This window comes from Cololabis saira, chromosome 11 (assembly GCF_033807715.1).
Source record: "Cololabis saira isolate AMF1-May2022 chromosome 11, fColSai1.1, whole genome shotgun sequence".
NCBI classification, from domain to species: domain Eukaryota; kingdom Metazoa; phylum Chordata; class Actinopteri; order Beloniformes; family Belonidae; genus Cololabis; species Cololabis saira.
In genome coordinates, this window is record NC_084597.1 from 37619324 (window position 1) to 37644889 (window position 25566).

A 25566-nucleotide genomic window follows, 5' to 3' on the forward strand; every position below is an offset into this window, starting at 1 on the left:
GGAGTAAACATCACAGAAAAGGCCCCAGCAAGAAGTTGAACAGAGCACCATCTCGACGTCGGGAAACCCGGCCAACCATTTCACCTCTAAGGATGACCATTTCCTAATTTGTTCATCTATTTATCATGTTTTGGACAAACCATTTCTGCATCGACCACTTGAGAATAAAATTATTCCTGGACCGTGTCTGAGGACAATGTCACAGCCCTCAAACGTGAACTGAAAGTTGTAAGATAAAATAGGCCCAAAAAGATCCAGAAATGTGATCAATACTCCCAGCCACAGCTAAAATATGAGACAACTCTGTCATCCGAGATAGACGTACTCTTCCTGAATCTGAGACAGAGCTGGGGGGGTCAGGGTGAACGCAGACGCCCGGGCCCTCAGCAGTTTCTGAGAAGACTGCGGTCCGACTGCTGAACTGCTCGGCCATAAATAAGTCAGCCTGAAACAATAACCTGAAAGATGAAATAGCCTATCCATCATTTGTGAGATATTATTGATGTACTCCTTGGCACCTCCTGGCCCCATACAGGGGGTGTGGCAGTACATCTAGCGTCTGGCAGCAGGCTTGAGGCAGTCATTACCTTCCCAGGAACCTCACACACCCAGTCCTCCAACACACAACTTGAAATGAATGGCTTTCAGGCAAAAGGTAAGCGTACATGCTTACTGTTTCTTTTCTTTTATAGTCATGGTTCATTTCTCTTTTTCTGCTGATGTGACATTTTGATTTTAAAGTTTCTAAAGGTGGCTAAATAATCCTGCTCTTCAAACTTTGAAATAGCCTTTGGGAGTTGCCCAGCAGTTTACTCTCAAGTTGGGTTATTTCAGTCAGTCTCTCTCATATTTACTGCATTTTCTTTCTTCGTAAGTGAAGTGGTGAAAATGGTCTATTCCAGGAGTCGGCAACCCGCGGCTCTAGAGCCGCATGCGGCTCTTTAGCGCTGCCCTAGTGGCTCCTGGAGCTTTTTAAAAAATGTTTGACCTTTTTTTTCCTTTTTTTCTTCTTTTTTTTCCTTTTTTCTTCTTTTTTCCTTTTTTTCTCTTTTTTTCCTTTTTTCCTTTTTTTTCTCTTTTTCTTTTCTTTTTTTCTTCTTTTTTTTCCTTTTTTTTTCTTTTTTCTTCTTTTTTTCTTCCCTTTTCCTTTCCTTTTTAATCTCGACATTTCAACTTTTTTCTCAACATTTCGACTTTTTTTCTCGAAATTTCGACTTTTTTCTCGAAATTTCAACTTTTTTCTCGACATTTCGACTTTTCTGCATAATGCAGTGCATAATGAAAAAAAAATCTTCCCCCAGTTATAACTAATATAGAAACATGCAGCATGTGTTGTCTTCATTGTAAGGATTTTACAAGACTTTTCATTTTTTGCGGCTCCAGACATATTTGTTTTTTGTGTTTTTGGTCCAATATGGCTCTTTCAACATTATGGGTTGCCGACCCCTGGTCTATTCAAATCATGACTGGCTCAAAAGGGGCAAATGGGTAGTAATCAGACCATGGGGTGTTCACTCCAACCAAATCCTGTTATTAATGCAAACTGGTATGTACAGTATATAGGTATTTTCTTTAATACACTAGTCTTAGAAAAAGCCAGAAATCTCTCCAACAGCGCAAACCAGCGTAGCACAGTGTAGCCCCATGGTCCAGCTGGGACATATTCATTTATAAAGAAAGAGGAAATACGAGAGGCATTACATTACATTGAGAATATACTCTCTAATAGTAATTCAATATCCCAGAACTTACTGTTACAGCCAAATTTAGTCCAGAACAGTTGATATTTCCAGCTTGAAACAAACACTCTTCCCCTTCACATCACTCATCCTGGTGTGTCATCCAGTGCAAATGCCAATCAAAACTGTCAATCGTGACATCTCTACCCCTTCTCTCATACCAAAACAACCCTTTAAAATAATCAACTAACTAATTAAAAACCAAAATCAACATTTGAACATAGATCAATATTTGAATGAATGAATGAATGAATGAATGAATCTTTATGAATGAATGAATCTTTATTTCGGCTTGTACAGAACAAGATGAAAAGGAAGAAAAAAAAAACCAACATTTCTTTTGCCAAAAAGGTGTAGGCTGAAGCCGTAGCTTATAGTGCCTACCCTTTTTTCTTTTGATCAGCAAAAAATATGAGACATTAGCTTTTACTCAGTGAAAACAAACAATACATAAAGAGGATAAAAAAAAATAAGTAAGACAAAATATAAAATTGACATTTCACATCCTAGAATGTTTTTGATAGTATACTTTATAATTATAGTGTTTTATATTTATTTACAATATTTTCTTTAAACAATTTCTTAAACTTGACGATAGAGCGACACATTTTTAGGTTGTTATTACAACTTTTTAAGCATTAAACTAAAGATGCACTAGTTTTCTAGCTGTTACTGATTTCCAATTTTCTTAAGTCTGACCTGCTGATTTTTTATTTTATTTCTAAAAATTTAACAGTTAAAATCATGCAAGAAGTCACAAGACATAAAAAAAAGAAGAAGTAACAATCAGGTCTCTTTGTGTTTAAATATGTTCATTTAATTTTGATTGTGGTGGTCATGTAAAAGCATGAATCCAACCTTTAGTCCAACCAGGAGGGTTCCCCTGTATTGAAAAGGTTGTGAACTGAGGCGGGGGCGGGGCCTGTGAGGATCAGGATCGTGGTCCTCTGTGACTTTATGTTCCGTCAGAGGAGGGAAGAGAGGACTGCAGCAGGGAGAACAGCACTTGGCTGGGCTCTCAGTGCTGTCTGTAGCAGACACAACAACAAATGACTACTCTGAGAGAATTAGCTGAATTATTTTCTGGGTGCAGTGAGATGTGCAGACCCCGAGGAAGGTAAGACTCTTTTCTTTTTCCCCTCTGTGCAGGGGCTTTCTTCTATGCTTGAGGGACTCTGAATTTTTTTTCCCTGTGAATCATTGTGGTTGTTTGATTTCATGAATGTTAATCATGTGATAGAGGTCGAGATTGTTGTTTTTTGTTTTTTTACAGGCCACTGACACACACATTTAGAAAAAAATGCCAGATTTGTTTGCCATCAGCCTTGTTTAAATTGAAATTCAGATAATTTCCCCTCAACAGGTAGGCCCCTATTCAAGCCAGAATAATTGTAGATGATGACGGGGATATGAATAAATGTAGTGAATGAAAAGAAAGGAATTTTAAAAAGGAAAAAAAACATCTGCAGCAAGGGAGTTGAACTGCACGAACCAGTTAACCTCTTCAGGTGGATGAAAAGCAAGATACTTTGAGTAGCTGGAGTTCAGGGTTGATGCACTGATGATGAAAGTCATACACATGCTGAATTGTGAAATTATCCAGTGTTTCATGTGAGATGCAATTTGGATGTGCCTTAGTTCCTCACAGAAGTGGCCTCCTCCTTTAATATTTTTATGGAAAGAGTAATTTGTATGTGTGGACTACCTAGTCTAGCCTGGTTGAAGAAGAAAATACTGAAATGAAACATCGATGTGATGTCATGATGTGAAAGAAATAATTTAATCAGGGCAGCGGTGGTGGAAAGGGATTTGTTGGATTTTAATACGGATAATGATGATAGTTTTGAGAAAACTCTCTGAGTCCCGCTTTCCCTGCTTTATTAAATGATTTGGGAGTTTGGGAGATGGAGCTAAATCATTTGTGTTACAGGTGAGCCCCTAGAAAAGGTGGTCATACCCTGATTAAAGTGCAAATTGGTAACAAAGTTACATAAATATGCACTTGTATGAAAAAAAGAAAGTAAATTCTAAGGTTTAACAATCAAGACATGACCACTTGTTCAGGTAAATATAACCGCAGATGTATAAAATGTAACATATAACTTTATATGTTTTATTGATTGATTAAACAAAAAAAAAAGCTAAAATACATAAACGGTGTCTGAAAAACTAAATAAACTATTACTCCACAAGAGGCTGCTAATCACATGTACTTGATTTATCAATTAGCAGCAACTGTGGGCAAAGCATTTTGTTAGACTGCAGCATGAAGGAGTTAATACAACACGGGAGGACAGAGGACAGACATAGCAATATTTTTGGAAAAGCAATTGCTCACCCCAGGAAACTGCAACATTAAAATAAATAAAGATACAAATAAAAGAAAAATCAAAGATCATGTCAGTCCTCAACAGGCCTCAGTTAGCATGACAAATATGAGAGAACTATTACAAAAGGACTTGACAAGTATTACTTCTTTGGAAAGGTTTTCAGACCTTGGTTTCCACATAATGTTCTCGCTAAATAAAACCAGTACAGCTTTATTCTAATCAGTAAAAATCTAAACATAACCACTTGGTCCTCACCAATGCTTAAACATATGTAAATATATTATAATATATGTACATAACTAAAAAAACATTAGTTTTTGAGTAATATTTTCCATTTTTTTCCACACTTTGCTTTAAAAGTTTGGCTAAGCATTTTATGTACAGGTAGTTATGATTTAAAGGGAACCCTGGCTATTAAGACATGTAGGTCTTAAAAGATAAATGTTGGTATCAATTATAACAATGTGATATAAAAAACCTTTTTGATGTCTTCGTTTTTATAAAATTTGAAAATATAATTTAACTCGTAGGTCGCCATTGTTGTTTACACCGCAATGCATTCTGGGTAGTGACGTCAGACAGTGGCACCTGCTAGCCCCCGTCCACTGTTTTGACACCCAGAAACACAGATGAAAACACAGCTAAACATTAAGGTGACGGCGCACCTACAAAAAAGTTTAAAAAAAGTACCGCACCATAAAGCATGAACTATCTAACTAACAGACCACACGTTTCAACTAGCAGATAGCCGATGCTACAATAAAAACCCCAGCCAGATCTGGCATCATTAAATTAAATAAAGATGTTCTTGCCTATTTGACGCGAAGTCTGCGCCTCCCGTTTTGTCAAAGTCCCGGGCCAGTCCCCTCAGCGTCTGGTCTGTCATCACCCAGCACCAAGGCCGGTTTTAGGGGGGGGCAGGGGTGGGCTATGCCCACCCAAACCTGCATCCTGCCCACCGGCGTCTCCATCCCGGCGAGAACGGAGAGCGGAGAGCGGATGGCGGTGCAGGCTCTAGAGCCACGCGGTGCAGGCTCTAGAGCCACGGCTACGCCGTCTACGGCGTAGCCTAATGCACTGGTAAGATGTGCACGACTTTGATCATTTTTGCAGATCTCCCGTGCATCACAGCACACGAGAACTTTGGATCCAGTTTGCCTGAACAGACAGACAGAGCTGGGCAATGTCAAGTTGGTTTACCATAATCGAAGTTCATATTGTACGTTACCATTGTGATATTAACTCTGCCTCAGACTATAAACTGTTCATTTGTATGAAAGTGCCCTCAGTCAGGCTACATTAAGCTGACTAATTTGCTTGCTGATATTCTGTCTCCTCATTCAAAACCCTAATTATGAATGCGGGCCTACATTTAATTGGCTGACTTTTTCAATTCTGTTATGGCTTCTCCGCTTCAAGGACAAAGCTCCATCTTTCCCTCTTGTCCGCTAATGCAACAACACGATCAGATCACTCTTTGGATTTCAGATTTAAATCGGTGTAATAGAATGTTCGCTGATGACTTTTAATCAAATCTTATCCGTGGAGAAGGATATGCTGCTTTCAGTCTCTGCAGGGACTGGCAGCTGGTCAATGGAAAGAAAATCTCTTCATGATGGCAACTAGCAGTATACTTATCTTTTAATCTCCACATTATCTTGGTACTTTATAACATTTCAGAGAGTGGTCCAAGCCCAAAGCCAAAGATAATGAAAAGAAAATTGTCGAAGCACATTCAATCCTCTTTGAGAGCTTGGAATAGAAAATACAGTTTGGTGCAACAACCTACGGTGATTTTCTGTGCTCCCCGATGGCAGACCGACTCAACACAAGAAAACAGTAAAAAAAGAAACACCAAGAAGTTATCGGATGGAGCTCAAAAGAGCAGGAGGGCAATAAATAGAGGAAGTAAAGTGAAAAGATCACTTTTCACATCTTACACCTCTTCATCATCTCGTCTCTGTGCTGCCTTCACCCCTCTGCCACATCCACTGTAATACATGCATGAATGAAGCATGAGGAGAAACGTGTTTTGGGTTACTGAGATGAAGCTGTGTGTCAAGCCTTGGGCCAGCCATCAATGCAGCGGATGCTAATAAAGTCTTATAAGTGCCATGTGTCACCCGATAAGCTCTATGACATGAATGCACCTCCTGGAACTGATTAATGGCGCTGGTTTTAAATCCAGGAAATAGTTGTCTTTACAACTGCATCTCAAAACCTGAGGACATGCATCACATCTCTGCTGGGCGTAGAAATAAAGGATGGCATCACATACCTGTCAGCAATCTTGTTTTACCTCAGGTTCACTGTTTATTTATTTCCTCTTTGACCCATTTCACTCTAACGCATTGATAATCCACCATTTGCTCACTCAAGAGAGAAAAAAACTTTACTCTGGCTGCAGTTAATCTGTTTTCACCCGCGCTTCATCACAATAAGAAATCTCATTACGGGCTGCTGGGTGGCGCAGTGGGTTAAGCAGCAGCTCATATACTGAGGCTACAGTCCTCCTGCAGTGGTCGCAGGTTTGAATCCTGGCCTGTGCACCTTTGATGCATGTCATCCATTCTCTCTCTCTACACCCTTCCTGTCTGCAACTTGAATAAAGGGCCAGTAGAGCCACAAAAAAATCTTTATCTTACTTTGATTTATTTTATTTTTTTAATATTTATTTATTAACATAACCAACGACAAAAGACGACATCAGTTTGTGTGTGTGTGTGTGTGTGTGTGTGTGTGTGTGTGTGTGTGTGTGTGTGTGTGTGTGTGTGTGTGTGTGTGTGTGTGTGTGTGTGTGTGTGTGTGTGTGTGTGTGTGTGTGTGTGTGTGTGTGTGTGTATAACATATAACCAAATTATATCACCATACTATTATACATAACAATATAATAATACTATAGTTTAACATCCCATGAGATTTCATAACTTAATATAATAATAAACTATGAAACAATACATCATGATAATGCCAAGAATAATTATTAGAATTAAAATTAGTTGGTAATTTAATTTATATATTGCAATGAGGGGTGAGGTCTTATTTCAACAGGAAATGCATTTTAAACAAAGAAACGATCCAAGATTCCGCACCTATTTCATTTTAGGCCCTCCTCCGGCTGATGTCAGAAATTCCAGCGTCATTATCTGGGCATATTTGATTCCGCCTCACAGTAGGACATGCTGCAAGCAGACGCCTTTGATCCTGCGTGAACATGTGACAAGCATGACTGTGCTCTCCCAAGGTTTTATCTCAGCTGGGGGGGGGGGGTTCATCCTTTCTTGCTATGCCATCGCCTATCTCCGTCTGCGACATTCTTTATCTCAAACACGTACAGTGAGAGGGGTACTGAGTGGGTTTATCAGCAGCTGAAGCCCTCACCGGGGGTTATATAGTGCCCCCACCCCCTCATGGCTCAATTCCTGGCCTGTCATCTGAGGGATGAGTTAAATCCCACCCTGCACACGCAAGTCCTTCAAGGAAGCCGTCACAGGCTCCGGCTGAATGTCTCCCCTGAAAAACATAATTAGCTCTGCTTTCATTTATCTTCTCACAGCACGCTTGGCTGGATTTCTCATAAAGCCACAAATGATTTTCCTTTTACCCCTGAAGAATCATTATTTCAGCTGCAGTGTCCTTATGTTTACTGATGTTGTTGTTCTTGATTATATCTCACTTTCCTTTTTCTCATAATCTCGCCATCCTTACAGAACATCAATCTGGCTGGTTGAATAAAGGTCAAACAAAAGCCTGATACGATTTTGTCAGTTATTCCCTCACAGAGGGAAAAAGACAAATGCAGCAGGCTGCACGGCTTTTCTGGCTGAGAAGGAAATTGTAAATGCTCCCTGGTTCGCTTACTTGGTTTCCCTGCTGCATTTGTAATGAAGTGAGAAAGCTGCTAAGTGTTTGCTTTTACCCTTTAATCATAACTGTGTGCTGTGTAATCAGCTTCTTTAGCTATTTATATTTAATGTGTTGTGCGATTTGTGTATTGATTTGTTTCTTTGAAAAAGAACAGAAAAAAAATGTTTGGAGTTTTTATAAAAGCTTGCTTTTGTGAACGTGTTGTTAAATATGCTCTCTCTTTTCTTCTTTTGCAGAATTTGCAGTCAGGTCTGTCAGCATGACTCAACATGACATTTCAAATCCACCAAAGACTGCATCTTGAACGTTCTTTTGTCTGTTTTCTGACTAATATGATGAACTGTGGCAGTGTTTTTGTGTCAAAACGTGATATTCAGCCAAGGATTTCTGTCCATGTGATGAGTGGATTGTTGGCAGAAGCAGCTGAATCTGCAAATGAAGTGGATGAGCGATTTTATGTGGCCGGAAACACTTTCATCTCCTGCACTGATGGAGCAGAAAACAGCTCAAGGTTGGGACTGCAGTCCATGAGGAAAAATGTGACAGGAGTTCCATGAGGGTGCAAGAAATGTAATGCCCTAAAGCTGTTCACAATGCTACCTGCTGAGAACACGAGCGTTGTTTCTGCTGCAGATTTCTGCCCCAACTGCAGTTCTTCAAATCATCCAGATGTGGATGTAGCCAAAGTCATAATTCTGGTGGTTGTGTTGGTGGTTTTCGTCGTGTTTGGCGTCTTCGGCAACATCCTGGTCATCCTGTCCGTGGTGTTCCATCACCAGTGGCGTTCTGTGACACATTACTTTATTGCCAACTTGGCAGCCGCAGACCTGCTGCTCAGCTCCGCCGTCCTGCCTTTCTCTGCCACCTCGGAAGCTCTCGGCAGGTGGGTGTTTGGTCGCTCCTTCTGCAACGTCTGGGCTGCCCTAGATGTCCTCTGCTGCACCGCCTCCATCCTCAGCCTGTGTGTGATTTCTATCGATCGGTATGTTGCTGTCAGCTACCCTCTGCGCTATCCTGCTCTGGCTACCGGGCGACGAGGCCTGACTGCAGTGGCCGCTCTCTGGGGACTCTCAGCGGCCATATCGGTGGGCCCTCTGTTTGGCTGGAAGGAGCCCGACCCAGAGGATGAGACTGTGTGCCGAATCACAGAGGAGCCCGGCTATGCTTTGTTTTCAGCATTAGGCTCTTTCTATATACCACTGGCCATCATCTTAGCCATGTACTGCCGGGTGTACACTGTGGCACGAAGAGAGACCAAAACCCTCAGGGAATGCCAGAAGGGAGCAGGAGTGGAGATGGAGGGAGTGAGGTTGAGGATACACAGAGGGAATTCTGCCCAGACAGACAAAGAGGAGAATGAAGGAGATACTGCAATGCACAAACGCTCCTCCTTTTCCCTGTCGAAGTTGCTGAAGTTCTCAAGAGAAGAGAAGGCTGCGAGGACTCTAGGCATTGTTGTAGGATGCTTCATTTTGTGCTGGCTTCCCTTTTTCCTGGTATTACCCATCGGTAGGTAACTCCAAAGCTCCTCTGCACACATACCCCTTTTACACCAAGCTGGTTCCAGGGCTGGTGCTAGTGCTGGTGCTAGAGCCGGTTCGCGGTTGATTCTAAGTAAGAACCGTTTGCTTTTACACAAGCTGGTGCTGGCCAGCAGCTGGCCAGAGAGCCACGTCATCACGTTACTGTGTACGTCACCATTTCCCGGTACAACTAGCGCCAAATTCAGTCACCACAACAAAGATGGAGGACTACGCTGTGCTCTTCCGTGGAGCGCCGTGGAGCGCCGTGGCTGCGGTGCTGCGGTGCTGCAGTGCTGCGGAGGTGCCCTGCAAGCTCTGTTGCCACGGCTAAGCCGCAGGGTACGGCGTAGGGTACGCGGCGACGCGCACCATTCTGCGTTGGTGAAACGCGGAACCATAAATCAGCCTGCAGTGTGTTCTGTTCTGCACTTCTCTATTGTGGTCATTTTGCTGCGAAGTAGGGTCCCTCCGGGTCCCTCCGCCGTTCATTGTTGTGTCTAAAAATGATGCGCAGTGCCCACCCAATCAGAAACGGTACAGATATTCTGTGATATTTTTTTATATGTGATATTTTTTATGGCGCTTTTCCGTGTTTACTCTGCTTTGGTTGTTCAGTAACACCGCCCCCAGCCCCGCCCCCAGCCCTTGACGTAGGCACGTAGCTCCCGACGTAACGTGGTTCTTTCCTCTAGACCAGCAAAGAGTTGGTTCTTGTCTAGCACCAGTTTTGAGAGCCAGGAGCCGGTGCTTAGGCTGTGTAAAACCAAAGAACTGGTGCTAAGTCTGGCTCTAGCCCAGAACCAGCCCTGGAACCTGCTTGGTGTAAAAGGGGTAACAGTGACACAGTCTGAGATTCTCTTCAGAGTAAAACCAAGAAATACCAGCTGATCAGAATAATTGCAATCATCTTACTCTTTAGTTCTGGTAGATAATTTAAAAGAGCATCTTCACATATAGTAAGATTTAAAAAAAAAAACAGGAACCCAAACTCAACAGTGACAGGCTGGAGGCCACGTCAAAGCTTCTGGTGATCATTTCAGCGTCGCTTCCCTTGCTTGTGTTCGAACTCTGTTAGGATATCGCTCATTTCCCGAGTTGGGTTCTCGAGAAAAACCTCGGGACTGCTGTTTTTCACCTCTTTCTCTTCATTCATTTTTCACAAAGGTTAGACACTCTCAGTGAAAGAAAAGGAGGCCAAAGAGGGCTAACCCACATGAGGCCACATCTGAGTCTTCTGCAGGGAAAACCGCAGAAGGGTTTGTCAATAAATAACCCACAAAGACCACATGTGGATCAGCTGACGGGACCGCTGGTACTTTTGGCCTCCATGTGGGTCTGCTGCGGGAAACCCCTAGTCGGGCCTGCCCACAAGTAACCTACGTAGTTTCAGCATATTTGGGCATGAGGTATTTTTCTGCAGGCATCCCACTGAAGCAGCAAAGCTTTCTCTGAAATATGGGCTGCCCTACTGGTGCCCTATTTTGCCAACTTTTTACATCGAGATTTTTTTTATTTCTTTCTGCCCGTTGTGGTCCCACTTAGGTTATGTCATGAGCAAGAAGCCAAGAAAACAAAACAGATCAATACATTTCACTGCAGAAGAATTATTCACAATATTCCGCGTTGCCATGGCTATGCATCCTGTGCCTCTTTCTGATGCTCTGAGTCAAAGTGGAAAAAGTGCGAGCACTTACCTCTCGGCTGAGCAACAAAACCAACATCAGTAAAAGCAGTAATTTGAGCATACTGCAGTGACATTGCAGCTGAGAGTGATTAAGGCTGCAGCACACTTAAGAAGTCCAACCAGGTAAAACATTTGATTAATGCTTTCCAACTCACTCATTTTAGTTTGTAGATACTTTATGCCAAACATGCCACACTTTTATTCTTTTTTATCCAAGTAGGGTTAAAATGACACAAATGTAAACTATGCACTTAAAGGAGCTTGAGGCAGGATTGAGGCAGGATTTATGAAAAAAATCCATATGCATTTTAAGTTTTCTAGTAATAATGTCAGGTGAAGCGTTCCAAACCCAAAAGAATGATTCCTCTAGTGTATCTCTCCGTTGCCTTGAACAGGCTGTGTGCTGCAAAATGTGCTGCAATTGGGGCCCAAATTTCCCGCGCTGTCCTGAGGATGTGACGTCACATGACGCTGCATGCGCGTTCTCCCCGTTCTCCCGTGCCGGCTTCACTGTTGGCTGCAGTACCCCCAACGGCCATCGTGGTGAAGGGTGGCGCTAGAGAGTCTCATTTCTTAAAAGGAGCCTCATGCTCCTTTAAATAAGTCAGTTATTTTTGAAATATGACTTAGTGTCAGTATCTTAAATGAGACTTGATTTATTCTGCAATTATTACATATTTTAGGTCAAATTTTCATATCGAGGCCAAAGTAAAACTTGATTGTTCAGTGTAGTTCAGCTGTTGTAAAGCCCCACTAAGAGAATCACAGGTTTTTCTGACTAATTGTATCTGTATTTTGTCAGAGGGTGATATCGGCGATGTCATCACAACACAAACAACTAATTACTTTCTTACCTTTGAAATAATTAATTCCTATTGAGGGACTGTGATAAGTGATCACTGTAGTGGACCTGGGGGTGCAAGGTAACACTTGGCTCCCAGTTCAGATTTAATCTGGAGCTCATTATTCAGATTGATTGGAACCGGGTGGATTAAAAGATTGGAATTTATAAATTCACATTTAAAGACTTTAAAATATACAACTTGTAACACGCCCAGAGAGCAGCTTGCTCGTGTCATGTTGATGTTATGTTCAAATATCCACAGTAGGAATAACTAGGGGGAGAAAAGACTAAGAAAAAGAAAAAAGGATCATGTGTGTGCATGTCTGTGTGTGTGTGATGTTATAACTGTGTCAGGCCAGCAGTCCCCAAAAGAAGCTGTTACAGAAGCAATTTAACGGTGGCCAGGAACAAGACAGAAAATAATGATGTTATTCCTAATGGGTGGCATGAACGGGGGATTTTCATTGTGGTTTGATACAAGCGTAGTATCCCTGAAAGCCTGAAACTTTGAGGAACAAAGAAGAGATTGGCTTATTTCTCCTTCAACCTGTGTGATGCTAACACTTTAATAGTTCAGTGATTCAACGACTCAGGTTCATGAGGTACAAGCATCAAAGTCTACTGAACATCCGTGTTCCAGACCACTCAGAAGGCACTACATTAAGAACCGTGATAGAAGCACAAATGCAACCTTTCTCAAGCATTACAATACGCAGCAACATTCACAAGGTCAACTAAAAGCCTTACAAAAATGAAGCTCTATTTCAAACTTCAAAAGCAGCATTCATGTGTCTGGGCTCTAAGACATCTGGGGTGGACCATCACACAACGCACACATCAGATACATAAGATATATCAGATATATATATATAAATCAGATATATAATAAATATTGCTCCACACCAAATACTTCTGTGATGGCAGCATTGATGCAGAAAACTAAACTGAGAGTTTCAAGCGACATCATCTGCCTTCAAGACTGATTCTCTTCTAACTAAGCACAAGTACTTCTCAACAAGACGGTGCAGAACCAGGTTCACGGCACGGCTGAGAAGAAGAGGGTGAGCCACAGGTACTAGACTGGCTCGCCTGCTCTCCTGACCTGACCCCAGCAGAGAACGAGAGGAGATTTTTTTACATGAAAAATGTAGCAATTTTTGCAAGAAGACTGGGACAAAATAACACTGAGACTACATCTCTTGACATCCTGAATCACACATTTCACACATCCTGAATGACACTTTACAAAGTGGTTAAAGTTTTACAGTCCTAACTTTTTCTGGCATGTGAATCAACGTCAGTATTCTTTTATTCTTTTATCTCTTTGCTGGCACAAAATCACACCTGTTCCAGCTTTTAGTCTCCATTTCTTCTTTTTTTCTCTTTTTTGACGTGCTCTGCTCTGCAGGGCTTAGATGAAAAAGTGGATAGACAGTATATTAACAGGTTAAAGCAGCACAACGTAACTTTTCCACCTTAATATCATATTTCCAGAGTCATTGTGATGGTACATCAACTTCCAACAGGTTTAATGAACCTCTGTCATGGTCTGAGAGGGTCTGTATCACCTTCACTGGCACTATGTAACTTTGAGGAGCATGGTAGGAACCCTGCCACACTAAAAACTACAATATTTTACGGCTTTGACTGCTTTACGGCATACGTCACTTCCCCCTCCTTCCCGATTCGCAGTCGAGACGAAAATCGGCGGGGCGTGGAGCGCAGAGCTCCGCAGAAGCTGGTAACCCGTTGCTGCAGCAGCAGCTCCACATAACAGACCTGGGGAAAAGATCGCTAATGGTTTAACTTTTCACCGGTTTCCTGCTCGGAGGCAGAACCACGGAGGCCAAGTATCTGAGATAACAGAGTAAAAGAGTGAAAGAGCGTTGGCTCGGTTGGATCGCGGCTGTAACGACCAAACATAACCTTCCACAGTAAACAAACTAACACGCACACAGACCGGGGTCGGATCAAAACACAGGTTTTATTCCCACTTCTCCAGCTAAACGCAGTTGCTGGCCAGCTCTCTGCGGTGCGATTAACCCCAATCTTCAAAACTAGTTTGTTGAGGAAAAAATATTAACTCTATTTGGAGCTGCAGAGGAAAAAAATAATCTCACGAGGAAAGTCTCTTCAGCATAATATAGCAGTCAAAAAAAAAGAAAAGAGAAAGTAAGAGTAATGCAAAACATGTACTGTATGTTGTACTATTATACAAATTTATTGAAACACAGGGCGAGTCAAACATTTACCAAAGCAGCTGCCAAACACTCCTAAACAAGGTAGCCTAAGACGTGGGTTGTGCAGAACTGCGGCAGTAAATCCTTCTTAAGAATGCAGCTCCGACGAGGAGCTCCATTATTTAGTAGGGATTTCATATGGATCGAGACCGTTAATAATCATTATTTTCTCCATATACTGCTCCCTGGCTTCCTTGTTTAAGGTATCCCGGTAAATTCCAGTTCCTTTCCAGCAGTTTAACATTTTTTTTGTGTGTTCCATCTGTTCACTTGGTGAAACAGAAAAGTCTGTCCCGTCTTCATTCGCTATCAAAACAAATGCACACGACGGGACAGGATCTTTCCGGCAGTACGCGCTGGTGCTCATGGGAAACGTAGTGTTCTTTCTGGTAAAACAATACCGCTTTTGTCCAAAAGATGCCGCCAAACTCAACAAAAGCTGAAAGTTACGTTGTGCTGCTTTAAGCTACGGTAGTTAAATTGATGAAAAAGACTAAATGTCGCAGGGTTCCCACTGTCCGTAAAGATATAAAAATCAACGTCAGGACTTCTTTCTTTCCTAATTTGATTCTGTGTGTATTTCCAGATTTTCTTTTACATATTTTGTGGATATTCTATCATCCCAAACAAATCGCTTGGACAATGTAACATAACATGTTCACCTCTGTGGACAAAACATCTCCCCCTCAACTGCAGCATAATTTCGGTTTCTCTGAAGGTCCATCAAAAAAATCCAATTACAAGCAAGCACATAGAACAAACCAAACAGTGGAGTGGGTTTCTACTGTGGGGTGAAATGGAATGAGCCCAACTACTGCTGCCTCCTAAGAAAGCCATTATAGATAACAAGCACAGGGCCTAATGGGCTGTAGAGCCAGGAAGCATCTACGGTCCCCGTGTGACTCCTGGGGCAACCAGTCATAGAAACATTGTTATGCATTTCAATAAGAACAGACTTTCATGGCTCACAGCTCTCATTCCCACACTGAAGCACTGATTGGCTGCGATTATTGGATTAAATATTGGAAAAGAAAATAACTGAATTTTTCTATGTCTTTAATCCATTAGATGGGAAGTCTGTTTTCTGCAGTAGTGCTGATGATCTCTGTTATTCAATCGCTGAAAACTTGTTGCTGTAGCAAAAAAGTCATTTAGTCCCTACAGAGTGCTTAGTGAGCTCATAAAATGTTGGTGACTGCAGCTCATAAAGGAAAGCTGCTGTGAAATGCTGCATCATTGAGCAAGACCAGAGAGGCGTAAAGTTATGAAGACTCTATGGCTTTTAATTTCTTTTATGAATATATATATATATATATATATATATATATATATATATATATATATATATATATATATATATATATATATATATATATATATACACACACACAGTACAGTGCTGCAAAAAAGTATTTAGTCAGACACCAGTTGTGCAAGTTCTCCCGCTTAAAAAGATAAGAGAGGCCTGATGCAGCATTTCACCACCTGTAATTTTCATCACAGGTATCTCAACTATGAGAGAGATGGTCCATTCCTCCATGCAGATCTCCTCTAGAGCAGTGATGTTTTGGGGCTGTCGCTGGGCAACACAGACTTTCAACTCCCTCCAAAGACTTTCTATGGGGTTGAGATCTGGAGACTGGCTAGGCCACTCCAGGACCTTGAAATGTTTCTTTTTATATATATATATATATATATATATATATATATATATATATATATATATATATATATATATATATATATATATATATATATATATATATATATATATATATTTTGTCCCCGATTTTTTTCCTATTTTCATCACCCAGTGCTCCTAACTAAGTGTCAGTCCTGGGAATTGCTTCCTCTACCAACCCCGGGAGTTCCTACACTGAGCTCAGGTCTCCTCCTTACTTCAGGAGTGAGCAGCTTCTTTTCACCAGACAGGGTGGGGTTACTCCGGCTGGACATAGCGCGTGGAAGGATCACGTTATTCCGGCCAGATCCTCCCCACCCCATCTGGTGCCCCGGTTGGCCAGAGGGGGCATGTATAGCCCAGGACTGCTGCATGTTTTTGTGAGGGTAGCTCACATTAGCTATCCAAGGGAACACGGGGAGAACATGCAAACTCCACACAGAAAGGCCCTTTCACCAACCCCACCCAGGGTGTGGGCGCTGAAGTCATGGGGGAACTTAACACGCCCTCAGCTCACACAGCGTCCCTGGCGAGAATTGAACCCAGGACCTTCTTGCTGTGAAACGGCTGCACTACCAGCTTCGTATGAAGCCACTCCTTCGTTGCCTGGGCGATGGGTTTAGGATAATTGTCATGCTGAAAGACCCAGCCACGTTTCATCTTCAATGCCCTGCTGGTGGAAGGAGGTTTTCACTCAAAATCTCACGATACATGGCCCCATTCATTCTTTCCCTTACACGGATCAGTTGTCCTGGTCCCTTTGCAGAAAAACATCCCCAAATCATGATGTTTCCACCCCCATGCTTCACAGTAGGTTTGGTGTTCTTTGGATGCAACTCAGCTTTCTTTCTCCTCCAAACACAACAAGTTGTGTTTCCAACAAAAAGTTCTATTTTGGTTTCATCTGACCATATAACATTCTCCCAATCCTCTTCTGCATCATCCAAATGCTCGATCAAACTTCAGAGGGGCCTGGACATGCACTGGCTTCAGCAGGGGGAACGTCTGGCTCTGCAGGAGCTGAGTCCATGGCGGTGTAGTGTGTTACTGACGGTTCCTTTGTTACTTTGGTCCCAGCTCTCTGCAGGTCATTCACTAGGTTCCCCGTGTGGTTCTGGGATCTTTACTCACCGTTCTTGTGATCATTTTTACCCCACGGGGTGAGATCTTGCGTGGAGCCCCAGATCCAGGGAGATTATCAGTGTCTTGTATGTCTTCCATTTTCTAATAATTGCTCCCACAGTTGATTTCTTCACACCAAGCTGCTTACTTATTGCAGATTCAGTCTTCCCAGCCTGGTGCAGGTCAAAAATGAGGGGCAAGAAGCCCCCTGGTCCTGAAAGAGTGACATCAAAAGTAAGAATCAGATCAGTTTGACAGCACTGGGAAAACAGGTGGAAAAGAGTTGTTGTACTGTAGGACTAACTAACACACCAGGGAAGAAAGCAACATTTGATGAAACACCCCCAAGTCACTACTTATAATACATTTCATTCATTTCATTTCATTTTTAACTATTGAATGAATGACTGATTTACTTTGCTTTAGTTTACAGTAACTTTTGAGACATCATCGTAGAAGTGAGGCAACATTTTAAGAACTTCAGAGAGAATGTTAAAAACTAAATATCATATATAATACAATAGATATTTGATGCCCAAAATAAAAGTGTTTGTTCCTAATATGTTTTTAAATAATATATTTTTTAAAGCTAACCAGTCTGGCTGTGTTAAAACACAACAAACAAGTTGCTGCAGTTGGCAGATCAAAGCTGAGCCTTGTAGTAGACGGTGTTGTTGTTGTTTCCACCATATATTAACAGTTGTATTAAGGTCTGGATGGGTTTTTGGCCACGTTGTGAGCTGATTTGTCTTTCCCGAAGAAAAGTTTTAGTGCATTGGTGTGAAAAATGACTTCATCATCACTGTTATTTAAAGGAGAAAGAGAAACGAGTCCAACATTTCAGTGCACATTTACTGTAAACACGGTGACTGCCATCTCCTCTGCTCCTTTCTTTGATACACAGGCTGTTCCACCAATGACTGTGGAAATCTGCTCAGCAGGCAGTCATCCACATAGTTTTCATTTTAGCCACTCCAACAAGATTCCAGCATCCTCTCTTTCCCCAATACAGATTTGAAATCCATCACTAAATATCACTTTCATCCAGTTGCTCACGGTCCATGACCACCTCTCTTTAGCCCTTTCTAACGTTCTTTTTTCTCATTCTTTCTACTTTTTTGAGGAGTTAATGCTTTGTTGTTATTGTTGTTGTAAATCCCATTTCCCTGCACCACCTTCTCACTGTTTGGTCAAAAAGATCAACTTTCTTTTCTGACTATTTGTATTTCATGATTTTTGTCCATTTTCAAAGCATATTGCTTTACATTTTTCCTCCTGATGTGTTGACGTCTCTCTTGGATTACCTGCTTGTTTGCCAATATGGCCAATTTCCTGTGAAGGCTTTTCTGTTCACAAAGTCTCTTTCATATGCCCCTGAGGGATGTTTAATGTGGATGTATACGCAGTTCAGAGGATCGATCACACCAGGGGAAGCTGTAACACAGCATGGGTATTTGGTTATGTTATAGCTCTGTAAGGTGCCCTGCATACAGCTTTAATGGCACTGCAAATAGTGCCTTTATTGAGATTTTCTGCATCTCTCTCTGAAACATTAAAATATGTTACAAGTAAAATTTGAAAAACAAAACATAAAAGAAAGAAAACAAAGCAATGCAGATCTGAGGTATGGTTTGTGCCCAAATCCATGCTGTGATGCTGAATTTTGGGACAAAATAGACTGTACAAGTGATCCAAGAGCCTTCGACCTTAATCAGGGATAAAGCATCCAACAAGGGCATAAAAACATCTGTCTTCCCCCTCCTGCATCACTTTTAGGATAAACATCTTTAAGAATATTAACTGGAAATGGTTTTGGTTGATGCCAAAAAAAACATTTATGTTCAATAAAATGTCTAAAAGACATTTTTCATGAAGAAATATAAATGAAGTCTAAACAAAGACAAACAAGTATTGAAGAAACTTACATCTCATCTGGAATTGTTTCCAGAAAAGATAGAAACAATTGTTCCCAAAAATGTTGATTGATTTGATCAACTTTTTGTCTGACACAAATAAATATACTGTATTTTCTGGAATATAAGCCGCACCTGCATATAAGCTGCATCCGCTCTATTTAAAAAAAAAGATATGCAAACCGTAGATATTTTAGGTTGTTACATTAGATATTTACTACATGTACAGAAGGATTTTGAACTGTAAATGATGTACATGTTTGTACCTAAATAGATCCTTTCCTAACAGTGTCTTTTAACACGGCAGCAACTTTGCTGATTAAAACGGGACAGAACCAAGAGAAAATAACCGGTATTTATTTATCTGTTTATCTGTTTGAAATCTGCTTCTACCTACTTCTATCTGCTAAAGAAGAAGTAGCATATTCTTCTTTGCATTTATTTTGTCTTAGTTTTGATTCTAATTCCGGTTAGAGCGCCCGAGCGGTGGAAGAAAAATCCACAGAATAGCCGCACCTTTGTATAAGCTGCATGGTTCAAAACCTATGAAAAAAGTAGCGGCTTATAGTCCAGAAAATACGGTATATGTATGGTTTGGCTGAAGAAATTTGGCCTTGAAAATATGGAGATGCTATTGTTCATTTATCCATGACTTATTTATGAGAGATACTTTATCCACAACTCCAAATGTTTGCTTCAAAAACCCAACTTCAGTGCATTTAGTTACCTTTATCCTTTACAAAAAAAAGCTAAACTGCATCACGCTTGACATAACAGGGACTGTATCTAGCCTGGACTACGGCTCTCATCACTGACTTGATCAAAATCACCTTTCCAATCTCAGTAATCATAACTGCAGTAATAAGACCGAAAACATATTTGCTGTCTGGCGGCAGTAAGAGTATGAGCCTTCAAAGAGTCATTATTATGTGTACCAGACATACCTGATGAAGTGACCAGTGAGTGTAAAATCATAATTATGATGAATACAATGCCAGTTTTTCAGTAAAATGTTCATACACTAATGAAAGTGAAGTAACATACAGAAGCTTAATAAGAGTGAAAGCTGACTGAACAGGTGGAGCAGCAGGATTAGGACATGCTGGTTGTAAACGTGGTTTAGACCAGGATAGCTGCAGGGAATAAATGTCCATGGTAATTTATCTGCCCTCATTTTTTGGAAACTGACTTGAGACTAAGTTCAGCCAGGATAATTGACATATCTTGGCGTAATCCCTTATCTTGATTGTTAATGTTAATTGTAAATTGTAAATTGTTAATTTCTGCAAACGCTCTCTTGACTGAAGATTCATTTACATATTTAGACTCATGATAGTGTGCGCTTCATGAATGCAAATGCCTGAAGGATACCCTCTAAGTGGCATAAAGACATGGATAAATGCTAATTTCCTGCTTGGAAACTCAGATGTCAATGACGTTGTTGTCTTTAGCCCTGAGCGCTTCACAAATAGATTGCCTTGTAATTTAGCAACTCAAATAAAACATTTGTTTCTTTAAAAATGGACTACTGAAGTTCCCTATTAGTAGGATGTCATAAATTACTCTGAATAAAATCCAGATCATTCAGAATGCTGTAGCAAGATTTCTGGTGAGGATCAGGGAGAAAGATCATATTTCTCCAATCTTTGCTTTCCAATACAGTTTCAAATGTACTGTACATGCCCCTTTCTGAATTTTTTGATTAGACTTCACACTTTTCTTTTTTATGAAACAGATTGTTAAGGATGGCTCAGGTTGCCCAAACCATCCCTTTAGTAATGCAGCTGTAGATGACTGGGGGACCTCCCATGATGCACTGGTGCAGTGCTCTTTACTCTTCCTGATGGAGGATTAGAACCAATGGAAGATTTGATGCATTTCCTTAGGATCCTTGCCTTTGCTGTTTTCTATTGATTAGCAATATATAAAACAGGCGCACAATACCATCGTGTCGCTGCCGGTGTATCCGAAGTCAAAAACAGTTTTTCTAAGCTGACCTAATAAACCTGATTCTGATTCTGATAAACCTTGAATCTGGACCTTATTGGAATGAATTGGATTAAATCAGGCCCTGCGATGGACTGGTGACCTGTCCAAGGTGAACCCCTGCGTCTCGCCTGAAAATGAGCTGGGATAGACTCCAGCAAACCCTGCAGAGGATAAAGCGGGTATAGATGATGGATGGATGGATGGATTAAATTGGCATACAATTTAACCGAATTGGACTGAATTTGTTTTCTTTGTAAAGTGCATTGATGTTGTTGTGAATAAGCACTATACATATAAAAGGGAACTGTCACGTCTGGGGGTAAGGTGTGGACCCAAACGCAGGAGAGGAGGAGGCAGGAGTCGGCAAAAAATAGGATTTATTTTACAAAAAGGGAAAAACAAAGTGCTGCTTGGCAGGATCAAAACAAACTAAAGGGATCAAAAAACTTGGAGGAGGAAGAACGTGGCAGGAAACATGAGGAACAAAACAGTACGGTCCGACAGGGAACAAGGGAATGACAAGACCAGATATACACAAGGGATAACAAGACATGACGAGACACAGGTGCAGACAATCAGGGCAGATGGGACACAGGCGGGGCAAGACAGAAACTGAAAGCTGGGGGGAATGTCAAACCTTGACAGGAACTGAATTATTCGTGATGATTAAAGGATTCCATCCCGCAGACTTTAACATTTTAGCTTTTATCCTAAAGTGCCCATACAGCAGCATCAGTTTATCTCGAAATACTTTTTAACTGGACAGCATGAATTCACTCTCTTTTGAGTTAAATTTAGTAATACAGTATTTCTTGTAGCCTTTCCAGACACCACAGCTTTTATATCTCTCTGCCTGTTATCCTACTTAACATTTCATACGTACTCACAAAAAAGAATTTCACCCATTAATCTCTGCATCGTTTGAACAGTAATGTGGAAAACTCAACTATCACTTTAAATTTAGCTGCAGACTTCAAGCAGACACAAAATGCACAGGCAGCGGTCCAGAGATGGTTCAGGGATATAAGCATGAACCAATGTCAGTGGGGTCCAGCACAGCTGGTGGGTCAGCAGCTGTTGTTGGCTCAGCACCTGAGTGTTTAAACGGGTTAGTTTCAGGTAGACCTGTGCAGACTGGTGCATATCGCCTCACCGAGGTGGAAAACCAATGTCTTTATCAGTCTGGATTCAGGGACATTCATGTAGCTTTTAGCAGAAAAAAAAAACAAGAAAACTCACACAAATAAATAAACTGTGATCAATTGTAAGATAGTGTTTACAAAACGGTGCAGGTTTACTCTGGCTTGGTCTTCTTCAGTCATTTCTCTTTCACCCCTGCTTCTGCTCGGATGTCCACTGTAGCTCTGTGATCGTTGTTGTTGTGACACATGGCTGTAAGTGATCTGCAGTTGTCAGAACAGAGAACCGGGATGACAACCAAAAACTTACGTTAGCTGCTTTTACCAGGTGGAACATACAGAGGACTGCAAACGCTAGATGAGACATACTAAAACTGAGGAAATTAAATACCATATTTTCTGGACTATAAGCCGCACCTGCATACAAGCCGCATCCGCTCTATTTAAAAAAAAAAAAGATATGCAAGCCGCAGATATTTATGTTGTTAGATTAGATATTTACTACATGTACAGAAGGATTTTGAACTGTAAATGATGTACATGTTTGTACCTAAATAGATCCTTTCCTAACAGTGTATTTTAACACAGCAGCAACTTTGCTGATTAAAACGGGACAGAACCAAGAGAAAATAACCGGTATTTATTTATCTATTTATCTGTTTGAAATCTGCTTCTACTTCTATCTGCTAAAGAAGAAGTATCGTATTCTTCTTTGCATTTATTTTGTCTTAGTTTTGATTCTAATTCCGGTTAGAGCGCCCCGAGCTGTGGAAGAAAAATCCACAGAATAGCTGCACCTTTGTATAAGCTGCACGGTTGAAAACCTATGAAAAAAGTAGCGGCTTATAGTCCAAAAAATACGGTAGTTATTTTCACATGAACACAAATCTTTGGTGCCGTTTTAATTGCGGAATGATTATATTTACAACAAAGCAATGAACTGCTGCTAATCAGGTTTCTCCAAACTGGAACAGAAAGGGTTGGACCATCACAAACGGTCACAAATATGTATGGAAAGTAGCATGGAAATGTATGTTTTAATAATTGATCGAGAAACAATTTATAGGATTGTTCAGCCTGGGCAGTATATGCTGGCTCAGTGAATTCCACTTCCACCCACCTCTCTTCTTCTTCCGGCCAGTTGCTGCTTGCCTTTATGGCCCAGAGCGTGTCTGAAGGAAAGGTGTCAAAGACGTTGGGGTGAGAAATCTCTCCTGATGTCTCATATAAGCATGTACGCAAGGTAGACTAGTCATTTGCATACTGGACATTTTTGTGAAAAATATGACACTATTTTTTGCCTTCTACAGATTGTGCAGTTGTTTGCATACTGCATACTGCGTTTTGAAAAAAAACAGTATAGTAAGCCTTTTTTATAGACTCAAAGTTCTCTCGTAACATGCAAGAGAAGGCAGTGGATATAGTGAATAAAAAGAAAAAAACATAGGCAGTGACTGGGGATGTCACACCTGGGATTTCATTATTTTTTATTCTTTTTATGATTAGTGTCCGATTGTGTGTTTCTTTCAGGGTCCATCTTCCCATCATGGAAGCCCTCTGAAACCATTTTTAAGATAACCTTCTGGCTCGGTTACCTCAACAGCTGCATTAACCCCATCATCTACCCGTGCTTCAGCCAGGAGTTCAAAAGAGCCTTCCACAACGTCCTGCACGGGCGCTGCTTGAGAACTGGGGTGCCCTTCGCCAAGCCGCAAGGACACATTACCACCCATTCCTTCAGCGCAGGCCCCACCTCTAATGCACATGTTACCTCGCTCCAAAACCGTGTGGCTGTTTCCTCATGGACCTGCTGCAGGCTGCTTTCCACCTCCACCTCATCTGTCGGCGGTCCAGACCAGGTTCAGAGTGCAGAAGTGCAAAGAAGGAGCCTGCTGAAGGCTTGGTGTTTCTCTGCGAGGAGAACTCCTGTACCACAGAAGCCCTCCGCTCGTGGATCAGCCAAGGTTTTACAGCTCTCCCTTGGCATTTCAGGGGAAGCTGTTTGATCGGCACGTTTAGACACTTCAGGGTATTCCCGAAGTCTCCTGAGAGAAACACTTACGTACTGTATGATTCTTATGTTTGCAGATTCCTCAGATACCATGCAGAGCAGAGACTGAGATTCAAATGATAGGCTTTTATATCTAAATAAAGAATGTCAATTCAAATTGGATTTAAAAGTGAATGAAGAAGATTCAACAACAAATGTTGCACTGATCATGGATTAGTTTGGACATGGTGGGGGATCTAGCCTTAAGCACCCAGTATAGACACTAAAATAGAATGCATATACAGTGCATCAATGCTTGCCAAAGAATAAAAGACATTAAAAGAAAAAAAAGTAGACAGTTGGAGGCAAGACAAAAACACAGAGGACTTCATTAAATTTTACTGGTATTTATTTGCAGTTTGCATGAAAACAATAACAGCAAGAAATTAAGAAGTTGCAGAGATAATTGATATTGGGTGACAGCTCTGAGGAAGTGAACGATGGTGTAGGAGTGTGTGCATTACAGGTGTAAACTGTAAACTAATGATGATCGACTGCTGTTTGTCGTGCCAGAGAGAGGCTTCACAGCTGCATTTCCCCATGAAAACTCTTAAGAGATAGTTACTGAAAGTTGACACATTTAGCCGTTAAAGAACCGACCTTTGGACATGATCACTCATTTATGAGCTCAGTCCATTCATCAGTGCCAGTACCAGTCATTGTCACAGTCAGAAGATATGAGTCACACGAGTACTGAGACGTACTAGCAGTGGATTATGGGTAGAAACATTTTTTCTGAGTGAGTAAAAAAGTCCACGATAAGATGCTGGAAAGGCAGCACAGAATTATGCTCTAATCTGAAACCGATGTCTTTCCCTTTGATATTGCCTTTGTCCCTGCAGCTCGTGAACGTTGGGGATCAGCTGTGTTTCGTCTGGTTTGTTCTCCGCTTCTTTTTGTGTAATTTTACAAACGATTCGGATATAGTAAGGATTTGCCTTGAAATGCACCTTTTCCCTAAAATGACCCTGCACTCTGGAAAACAGCCAAAGTATGACCGAACTGCTGACTTCAGCCCCCTGCAGACAGATGGGTGGTGCACTGGAGACATTGTCATCGTGTGGGAATCATTGTTAGCTAGAGATCTTTTGAGTCTTGCTTGTTTCTTTTGTTATAAGTTTTATTCTTGGTTTATTGATGCTCTTTTCTGTTTGTGTTCCCATTTTCTATTCGACTTAATTTACTGTTTTATTTTGAAAGGCTTGTCCTCTGTAATGCCTATTCCTGTGCTGTTGTTGACACCTGTCTCTCTTAATCTTGTCTGTATACTGTATAGTCATGTGTTTTCTTCCTTCCCTGTCCTGTTGCCGGTATCTGTTGCGCTCCTGTCTTCTTGTCTTCTACTTCTGTTTTTCTTGCTTTATTTGTTTGTTTTTTGTTGTTTTGTTTTTTGTTTTTGAGATTATTCTTCTGTGGCAGATTTTTAAGTTCTAATAAAAAATATT

At 41.1% G+C, this 25566-nt stretch overlaps 1 protein-coding gene across 1 annotated transcript; it reads left to right on the forward strand.

Annotated features, from left to right (window-relative positions):
* The first annotated feature begins 8413 nt into the window (after window positions 1-8413).
* On the forward strand, window positions 8414-24175 carry adra1ab (adrenoceptor alpha 1Ab). Its single transcript, XM_061733472.1, has 2 exons — window positions 8414-9445; window positions 23602-24175. The coding sequence occupies exons 1-2, from the start codon at window positions 8530-8532 to the stop codon at window positions 24075-24077; spliced, it is 1392 nt and encodes a 463-aa protein (XP_061589456.1). The 5' UTR covers window positions 8414-8529; the 3' UTR covers window positions 24078-24175.
* Window positions 24176-25566: the final 1391 nt, after the last annotated feature.

Bases quoted from the DNA above. Each gene is read 5' to 3' on its own strand.
- adra1ab (XM_061733472.1), top strand. From the start codon at position 8,530: ATGCTACCTGCTGAGAACACGAGCGTTGTTTCTGCTGCAGATTTCTGC. The intron at 9,446-23,601 runs GTAGGTAACTCC...TGTTTCTTTCAG, and splicing joins TTTCCTGGTATTACCCATCG to GGTCCATCTTCCCATCATGG.